This window comes from Argentina silus (assembly GCF_951799395.1).
Source record: "Argentina silus genome assembly, chromosome: 9".
In the NCBI taxonomy this organism is placed as follows: Eukaryota; Metazoa; Chordata; class Actinopteri; order Argentiniformes; family Argentinidae; genus Argentina; species Argentina silus.
Window position 1 is genome coordinate 18401356 of NC_139663.1, and position 10000 is coordinate 18411355.

The 10000-nt window shown below is 51.7% G+C and overlaps 1 protein-coding gene across 1 annotated transcript in view; it reads right to left on the reverse strand.

The window, feature by feature from the left end:
- Positions 1-10000, reverse strand: part of rnf216 (ring finger protein 216) — a 16505-nt gene that overhangs the window by 6048 nt on the left and 457 nt on the right. The window contains exons 2-13 of the mRNA XM_083677565.1: positions 9170-9307; positions 8926-9056; positions 6888-8306; positions 6668-6744; positions 6345-6447; positions 6037-6198; positions 5585-5699; positions 4539-4675; positions 3472-3522; positions 2761-2898; positions 2515-2663; positions 2194-2272 (exon numbers count right to left, since the gene is read on the reverse strand). Coding sequence (XP_083533691.1) covers positions 2194-2272; positions 2515-2663; positions 2761-2898; positions 3472-3522; positions 4539-4675; positions 5585-5699; positions 6037-6198; positions 6345-6447; positions 6668-6744; positions 6888-8306; positions 8926-9056; positions 9170-9236 — 2628 coding nt within the window. The 5' untranslated portion in view covers positions 9237-9307. The remainder of the gene's footprint in view (positions 1-2193; positions 2273-2514; positions 2664-2760; positions 2899-3471; positions 3523-4538; positions 4676-5584; positions 5700-6036; positions 6199-6344; positions 6448-6667; positions 6745-6887; positions 8307-8925; positions 9057-9169; positions 9308-10000) is intronic.

Sequence of the window (10000 nt, forward strand, 5' to 3'; positions counted from 1 at the left end):
GAGATCAGACAGAGCCAGGGGGTGGAGAATCTGGGTCAAACATGATCCGAACCACATTTGAAACGGAAGGGAAGTGCATCCAGCCAATAAGAGGAAGGTATGAGAGGAGGGGGGCGAGGCAGGGAGAAACTGTGACAGTTACATAACTACCCCCCCCCCCAATGGGCTGATCTGCCTCCCCTGCACACACTAGATCTACTGTACAACTACGTGTGTGTGTGTGTGTGTGTCAGAGTAAGGAATTTCAAACAGTTAGAGAAGGAGAGTTACAGGGTACAGTGAAGAACGCTCCTGTCCTCTAGGTATCTGGGGGGGGGGGGGGGGGGCGTCTGCTGTGGAAACCATTGAGAGCCATTCAGGGAGGGGGGGTGGAGACTTCAAGAAACTGCACCACTGAGTGATACACATTGGACACACATTGGAATGCTGTAATATAACACACTTACTGAAGTGTGTGTGTGTGTGTGTTAAGCTCATGTTATGTGTGCAACACAGCCCTACCTCATGTGTTTGGTCAACTAGGAGCCGACTCTGAACGCTTGACATTATCCATGAGTAGGAGTTATCAGGGGGTTAGTTAGAGGGGCTGAACACACACATCTGGAGTGTGTCTAGTGGTGGTGGTGGTGGTGGTGGTGGTGTGTGTGTGTGTGTGTGTGTGTGTGTGTGTAATGTGTCTGTGTTTAGTGTGAGTAATAGGCTACAGCTGTGCAGAATGACACTGAGGAGCAGCATTAAGGTGGTGGAGCTCTGGCTCCCCCTACAGGCCACCGGAGAGAACTGCAGGAGGGAAGGACAGTCCACACCACCTCCACAATCTCAGCCTGCCTCGAACACAACTCATCTGCCCCAGACGCAACACCAGTCACACATGAACACACACTCGATAAACAACATTACACACACACACACACACACACACACACACACACACACACACACACACACACACACACACACACACATATATATATATATAAATAATACACACACAAAGGCCTCTCTATTCATAGCCAGAACCCCACCACCTTCTCCCCCGCAATAACTCCAGACTCTTATTAGTCACGTCAACAGAGGGACAGCCCTGGTAACCTTGGAAACCCACACACACACACACACACACACACACACACACACACACACACACACACACACACACACACACTAGAGTGAGTAGCAGGGTTAAACAAGGTGGCGCTGGACTGCATCATCAAAACCGGCTCGTGTTTATTCATGTCAAAATATGCTCACAATTGTGCTAGAACGCTGACTTCATCGTTCCTAAATATCAGTTTCACTTGCTCTGAAATGTTTCCATCGTTTTAGAGGAGCCAAGTGGACAATGCAACGGCCCTCTTCCATTGTTTGAGGAGAACCCTGGGTAGTGTAGTGTCCAGCATGGTTGGGAGGGGAGAGAGAACCCTGGGTAGTGTAGTGTCCAGCATGGTTGGGAGGGGAGAGAGAACCCTGGGTAGTGTAGTGTCCAGCATGGTTGGGAGGGGAGAGAGAACCCTGGGTAGTGTAGTGTCTAGCATGGTCGGGAGGGGCTGAGGGGAGAGAGCAGACCAGCATTGGTGAGAACCCACTCCTTATCTCTGCCTGCTGTCTGGGAATCTAACCAGAGGGGCGTTTGTTAGGGTCATAAATAACAGACATTCTAACTGGAAAGCTTACACACACACACACACACACACACACACACACACACACACACACTTGGCAGAGTGCTGGTGGTGTGACAGAGCACAGCCTCCCCCAACATTCCTCAGTGTGAGGAGGTGAAGAATCTCTCCAGATGGGCTTATTGTGTCTCTCTGAACGGTCATTGCCCATCTCTCTCTCTACCTCCCTCCCTGTCTCCCTCAATCCCCCCCCACCCCCCCCCCCCCTTCTCCCTCACTGTTTCACCCTCCTCTCTGTCTCCCCTCACACAACCCATCTCCCTCTGTCAGGACACCCCTTAAAACTGACCAATGGTCTGCTGAGAAGCTCAGTCACATGCCACAGCGCTGGAGTCTGGTTCATGGATTGGATCAAGCCCACACCGGTCATGGCTGGGTCAAATAGTACTTTATAATCCTTCTAAAATACTTTGGAGCGTTTGCTTCAGCCTACCCCCCCACCCCAGGCAAACACAATGGAGCACAGATAAGTAGTAGCAATCCACAGTTGGCAGAGCAGAGCAGCACTCACCTTCCTACAGCGAGGGTTGGGACAGCTGAACAGAGACACACCCTTGTCCAACAACGCAGGGAAGTTACAGAACGGACACCTGCAGGGAGGGAGGGAGGGAGGGAGGGAGGGAGGGAGGGAGGGACGGACGGAGGGAGGGAGGGGTAAAAGGGAGAGGGAGAGAGAGAAAGAGAGAGTTATAGACTAACCTGAAAACAAACACTATTTCTGCCCTTGTAGCGTAATAGCACTGTGTGGCATTCCTATGTGTGTTTTAAATACCTTCAAATGGGCAAATATAACTTGAACTTTTTCCACACACACACACACAGAGTGCCGTACCGTACTAGTTCGTCAGCGCAGGTAGCAGCGACAGCCTCCTCTGCCTGTCTCTCGTAGTATTTATAGAGGATCTTCTCCGGTAAGACCTTCTCCAGCTCACACACTGGGAACGAACACGGACAGCCCCCCTCCATGCAGCTCAGCTCCGACTGAAACACACACACACTCAGCTTGAGTACCTATCTGGGAAAACCACAGACAGACAGACAGACAGACAGACAGACAGACAGACAGAGACACACACACCTGTCCGGAGCCGAAGACGGCCTCCTGAGCGTATTTGACGAGGCACTCCTTACAGAAGAGGTGACCGTCGGAACACTGGGTCATCTCTTCAAATGCAAACTCTCCACAGCAACAGCCACACTCTATCAACTGGCCATCCTAGACACAGAGAGACATACCATTATTAACCCTAATACAACCACTATCAACTGGCCATCCTACATACAGAGAGACATACCATTATTAACCCTAATACAACCACTATCAACTGGCCCTCCTACATACAGAGAGACAGGGTAGGAAATTAACTTATTAATCTTCATTGTAGGCAATTTGAGCCGTTTCCAGGGCACTGTCACTCAAGGATGAAAAGCTCTTGTTGTAATAGGGTTTGAAGATGTAACGATGGAAGCATAACACATACTTGATCATCCATTATTGATGATCCATTTTATTTGCAATTTAATTTGAACCTGTAGCCCCGAGCCCCTGTTAATGTCCACCCTGCAGACAGACACACCATCAGAAACACACAACTGCCCTCTCAAACCTGGAGAGAGAACAATACACCAGAGCTCAGCAGAACCTGTCATTCTGTTTCCTCAATGAGCTGCTCTGATACGATCAAAGCCAGACCACCCCCCCAGGCCCCCCTACCCTCCTTATTTCCCCCTATCCCCCTTATTCCCCCCCCCCGGGAATAAGTCACGTCCAGTGGTGTGTGTCTCCTACCTTCTGATACTGCTCCTCGTTCACCTGCAGGGCCAGCAGAAAGTCCTCATGCTGCAGACACACAGAGAGGACCGTTAAATACTGGACAGGGCTACTCTTTGCTCCTCCCTGTCCCTGACTATGGTGACCCCATTTACACACACACCGCAGCCTCGGTGCTTAAACCACCAGACGCCACGCATCACTCTGCTCTGCGGCTCATTTCTAGGGATAGTTTCCACCTCCTCCGTTGTCTTTTCTATTAGGTCTGTGGGTTGGGAGTCTTCGACATCCAGAAGGGCTCATCACTGGATTTTATTTAGTCGATAAAGCTGTTCTTTCAAAACCCAGTTTTACCTCACGCCACTGCTCTCCTGGCGAGTGGTCATCAGACGCGCTCGGAGGACGTGTTCAGTTTTTTTTATTTGTCAATTCCCCAATTGTGTGTTTCTACACAATTGGGGGAAACGAAACAGTTACGAAACTGCTTCTAGTCACCGTGCTCCTGGAACTGGTGATGACCCACAGTGTGCCGAAGGTGAATAAAGTCATCATAATTGTCATCATTCTAGAGTCTCCCATTTTAGAATCTCTAATTTCTGTCACCAAAAATGCATAAATCATTTTGTAGCCAATCAAACGATTGTTGCCATGAATACCATATAAAAAAAACTCTTGGCACTCCAGGGGGTCAGTGTTCCGGAATCCTTTGGCGGTTAGTGAGTTAAAGACTAGACACACTGGAACCTGTAGGTCACTTCACTAGTTTTTAGTGAAGGATCTGTTTAGGAAGGTTTGTACGTGTGGTTTGTGTAATCATGTCAACTGTCATATATTTGTTTTATTTATTTTTACTTTGATATATGTAAATCAGGGCCCTGCTGTAAAGGAGACTCTGGTCTCAGTCAGGTCTCACTTAATAATACATAAATAAACCATTTAAAAAAATAAAAATAATAATCATCATCATCATCAACATCAGTGTACTGAGCCTGGGAGAAGGACTGAATAGATTGTGAAGGTAGAAACAGTTGTGTGTGTGTGTGTGTGTGTGTGTGTGTGTGTGTGTGTGTGTGTGTGTACTGTACCTCTGCATGCTCCTTGGCTTTCTGCTGGTAGAACTCGATCTCTTTCTGTAGTGAAGGTTCTAGAGCGGCGCCGTAGGTTCTACAGCCTCGTCGGTTCTTCTCTAGGAAGTACATCCTCTTCTCCAGCTTCACTGAACCTGATGGAGAGAACATGTGTGTTGACTGTGTGTGTGTGTGTGTGTGTGTGTGTGGAGCGTATGCATGCATACATTATACTACTGCAACGCACTCTTGGCCGGGCTCCCCGCCTCCGCCATCGGGCCTCTGCAGCTCATCCAGAATGCTGCCGCCCGTCTGGTGTTCAATCTCCCCAAATTCTCCCATGTCAACCCCTCCTTCGCAACCTTCACTGGCTCCCGGTAGCAACTCGCATCAGATTCAAGACCCTGGTGCTCGCCTACCGGGCAGCAAAGGGAACAGCCCCTCCCTACTTGCAAGCAATGGTTAGCACCCAAACCCCTGCCCGATCACTCCGCTCTTCACCTCGGCTGGCCGGCTGGCACCGCCGCCTCTACGTGGATGCAGCAGCCGTGCTACTCGGTCACGGCTTTTCACTGTCCTGGCGCCCCGCTGGTGGAACGAGCTTCCCACTGCTGTCATGACTGCAGAGTCACTACCGATCTTCCGCCGTAGATTGAAGACCCATCTCTTCAGGCTACATCTTAACTGTCCCTCCTAAAGACCGTTTCACCCCCCGCTACCCCCTTGTACAGCTCCCCTACTGTAAATAAAACAAAAAAAATAAAAAAGTCTATCCTTCCTTCTTCTAGTATTGTGACTGCCAACGGCCCCTGGTCCTTCCTTCTTCTAGTATTGTGACTGCCAACGGCCCCTGGTCCGAGCATAGATTATCTTTTTCTTATGATGACTGATGGATAGATGACTCACTTACGTCAGACAAGTCGCTTTGGATAAAATCATTTGCTAAATGTAAAAAATGTAAATGCAAATGTAGTGTGTGTGTGTGTGAGAGGCCTGAGGGAGAATGGGTGTGTGTTCATGTGTTTCAATGAGGAGTGGGTGTTCATGTGTGTGTGTGTGTTCACCATGCTCAAACTTGAAGTCGATGTAGCAGCGGTCTGTCGAGTCTCTCCTCTTGCGTCTCTTTCCTGAGGGGTCTACTCCTACGTCCTGAAACTGTTTCAAAGCTTCACATAAGGCCTGAGAGAGAGAGAGAGGGAGGGAGGGAGGGAGGGAGGGAGGGAGGGGGAAGAGAGATTCAGGGCTAGAGGCATTACTGCATGCGCATATACGCACGCACGCACACACAGGCACGCACACACAGGCACACACACACAGGCACACACACACAGGCACACACACACACAGGCACACACACACAGGCACACACACACAGGCACACACACACAGGCACAGGCACACACACACAGGCACACACACACAGGCACACACACACACGCACACACACACGCACACAGGCACACAGGCAGGCACGGCCTGAGAGACGCAGGCAGTGTCTATGGTATATGCCCTGTACCTTGCGTGTGATTGCATAGTGTCCCTTGAGTGCGTTGAGGGCCCATTTGATGTCCTGACAGCTCAGCATCCTGAAGTCTCCCATCAGGAGATCAGCTGCCTGCATCAGGGTCTCTGGTCCCACTGCCCCCAGCTTGGCATAGTCAAACAGGTCCTCACTCACCTACACACACACACACACACACACACACACACACACACACACACACGAGAGAATCAGAGCCTCTGAACCAACTGCCCTCAGATGAACGCAGAAAAACAAGTCGTGACCCGTGTTCTCCCTCACACACACACACTCATAAAACACACCTGCGTCTGTGTGTCGTTGGTCTGCAGGAGGATGCTGTTCTGCGCGGCCGCTGCGCTCTCTTTCAGTGGGTATGCTGGGTTCTCCAATAGCATGTTACATATACTGGCAAAGAACAGAGGAGTTACACACACACACACGGACACACACACGGACACACACACGGACACACACACGGACACACACACGGACACACACACACACACACACACACACACACACACACACACACACACACACACACACACACACACACACACCACAACAATATCAGGTCTCAGCTTTATAATAACCAGTGTAGTTGAGTGGATGGTAATATTCTTACACATTCAAATCTTTCAGGTCGTTCTGCTGGATCAAATCTGCTACATAGGCCTCCTGGACATCAGGAAACAGATCCAACTGGAGAGGGATGGAAAGAGAGAGAGGGAGAGAGAGAGGGGGATGGAAAGAGAGAGGGAGAGAAAGAAAGTCATTCACCAAGAAACCATCATTTATTCTTGGAGAGGAGGAGACAACACCATGGGGAGGATGTGGGAACTCACCACCCCTCTGACCAGTGCTCTGACGTGCTCCGGCCTCTCTGGCGCCTCTCGTGGGACCGAGGGCCCGGGTCTCTCCTCCTCAGGCCTGGGGACGGGTGCTGGGGCTGGGGCTGGGGCTAGGGCTGGAGGGTTAGGGGCTGGAGGGTTAAGGGCTGGGGCTCCGGCTGCGGTGGCTGGGTTCGCTCCCTCTGGGTTAGGGGCAGGAGCCGGGGCTGGGTTAGCCCCCTCTGGTGCTCTGTGGTTGGGGTAAGGAGCTGGAAGGTTAGGGTTGGGCACCCTGGCGTAAGGGTTAGGGGCGGCGGGGTTGTTCATGATCAGGACCCGGGGCTCCAGGGGTATTGGTCGGTCCTGTACACGCTCTGGAGCTCTGGCCTGGGGTTGGTTGGGGTTGGGGTTGGCCCCTCCTGGTGGCTGGCTGCCCAGGGTGATGCGGTGGCCCGTCTCTGGAGGTCCCAGCCTCTCCGGGGCCGCAGCGATGAGCACTGTGGGAGCCATGACAGCGCAGGGCCCCAGGACTCGGAGATGGGCTGGCTGAGGAAGGGGCTGCGGGGGCGGTCGGGGCTGGGGGGGTGGTCGGGGCTGTTGGACCTGTATTGGCGGTCTGGGCTGTGCCTGGGGCTGGGGTCTTGGCTGGGGGTCGAATGCTGGTTGCTGGGGTAGGAGAGGGGCTCTGGGGTGTGGCGCTGTAGCCGGGAAAAAGACTCTTGGCTGGGGAGGGGGCGCCGGGGGCTCGGCTCGGGGCTGGACCTGAGGAGCGAAGATCAGCTGGACCTCCTGTAGGACCTGCCTGAGCTGGGCCTGGATCATAGCCTGGCCCTGGCAGGGGGGTCTGAGGAGAGCCTGGGCCTGGGTGTGAGGCTGCGCCGGAGGCTGGGTTTGAGTGTGTGTGTGAGTGTGTGTGGGGGCTCCAACTTGGGTCTGGTTCACTGTTGGGTTGTGTGTGTGGGCTCCGACCTGGGCCTGCGGCTGGGTTTGCGTGTGTCTGAAGACTCCAACGTGGAACTGGTTTGCCGCCGGGGTGTGTGTGAAGGCTCTACTTTGGGTCTGAGTCGCCATCGGTGTGTGTGTGGGGGCTCCGCCCTGGTCCTGAGACTGGGTGTGTGTGTGTGTGTGCGTGGGGACTCTAAGCTGGGTCTGGGTCGCCGTCGCAGTGTGTGAAGAGCCACTCGCCTGTGACGGAGGCTGGGTTTGGGGTCGTATGAGGGGTCTGATGAGGGGGGCGTTGGCGTGTGTGTCTCTGGAGGTAGAGGGGATCGCGTGTGGGTCCCCTGGCTGAGATCCCGTGGCCAGGGGTGCCGTCTGTTGGGGGCGGGGCTGTCCTAAGACTTCTTTCAACTCTCTGATTGGTCTGTCGCGCCCTGAAGCCCCACCCCAAAGTGCTGCTGGGCGAATGACACGCCGCCGTGCTGGAGTCAGGGGCTGCAGGAGAGGGGCCAGGGGACACAGGCATAGCAGTGGGATTTCACATCTACATTTATGGCATTTAGCAGACGCCTTCATCCAAAGCGACTGACAACAAAAAGGGACGAGGAGAACAGACACACAATCGTCCTCAACTGAACTGCCGTTTCCAAAGTTAAAGTGGCAAGCTGGGATTCTCCCCGACACTTTGGTAACCCGCTGAGCGACGGGGTCAGAGAAACGGAACCACTCTCACACTCATAGGCAGAGCTATGGATTCAAGGACTGACCTTCCATGACATGAAAATGATACGTTTTAAGCTTGTTTTGAAGCAATAGAGTGTTTGTTTACAATTACTTTGTCTACAAACAATGGAGTAAAACAGGCTTACATTTTGGGTTCTAATGGGGTAAGACAGTTGAACTAGGCTCATGGGGCATTTATAAGTTACATTATTCAAGAATCAATGGCTACATATTTCATTTAAAATTAAAAAAATTTGATGTACTCATCCCAATTGCTCCGTTAAGTAACGTCTGATCTCAAGCCAGTGCTTGTGAACGGTCACTATCAATGGAATGGGAATGTGCATCGGACCAGAGTCAAAGGTCGGGGGTCAGATGTGGGAGGTCATACCTCCAGTATGCTGACATCATCGTCGTGTTCGTCAGGAACCAGCACGGGGCTGCCGGGATTTAGAGTCACCGGCTCCTCATCGGAGTCATCGGATATGGTGATGAACTGCCTCTCCCGCCGAGCCCTACGGCCTACAAAAAAACACGCGCACGCGCACACACACACACACACACACGTATTAAATCTACCAGGATTGTCCCAGCCTTTACTGCTGTGTGTGTCCCATGTGTGTATGTATTCTTACCTTGGCTGCGGTGGATGTTGAAGCTTGCCAGGTGGATGACATCGTCATCGCCTGCTCCATCAGCCATGTTGAAACAGGCTCCCTGAGTCGTCCTCCACTCAAACACTCTCAACCAAGCACTCAACTCACCACCATCCCCTACACACACACACACACACACACACACACACACACACACTTAATCCTCTGCTTACACACATTGGACACACCTCTCAGCTAATCATCATCATCCCCCTCTCTCTGTAGAATGCTGTGTTACCCTGGACCTCATGATCTAAACAGCACGTATTTGCAATGTGTTGTTTGCACTGCTGAATGCGCATGCTCAACAGTGCTCTGAATTCAAATCTGGACCTTGACAGCAATGTGTTGACATTAAAGAAATAAGACATTAACGAGTACAGGTGTACACAAGGTCGTCTCCTAAGTTAAACTTACATGCGGGTGAGTTATTGAATGAGTTTTTTGTCTCTAGGACTGTGACCAGGAGCTGCGTGCAATTTAACTTAACCCAAATAGCTAACTAACTTAGGCTTTGATCAGTTGGTCACATGAGGCGAAGGTTACGCGTGTCCCTGATTTCACCTGCTGTGTTTCACCACTACTTTTCAAACCACACAGAGTGACTACTTTCAAGCTGTCGATCGTGGATATAGAGAGCCAGCTACGAAAACAACTTCACCAGCTGGCTTGTTACTCGCCCCCCCCAACACAACCACCACCACCAATCAAAACAGACAGAGGTAGCTGAAAGAAACGAAACTGCGATACCAAAAACACGACCGAACCAACATGTCAGCAAATCTAAAATGTAGGAAACACACACACACA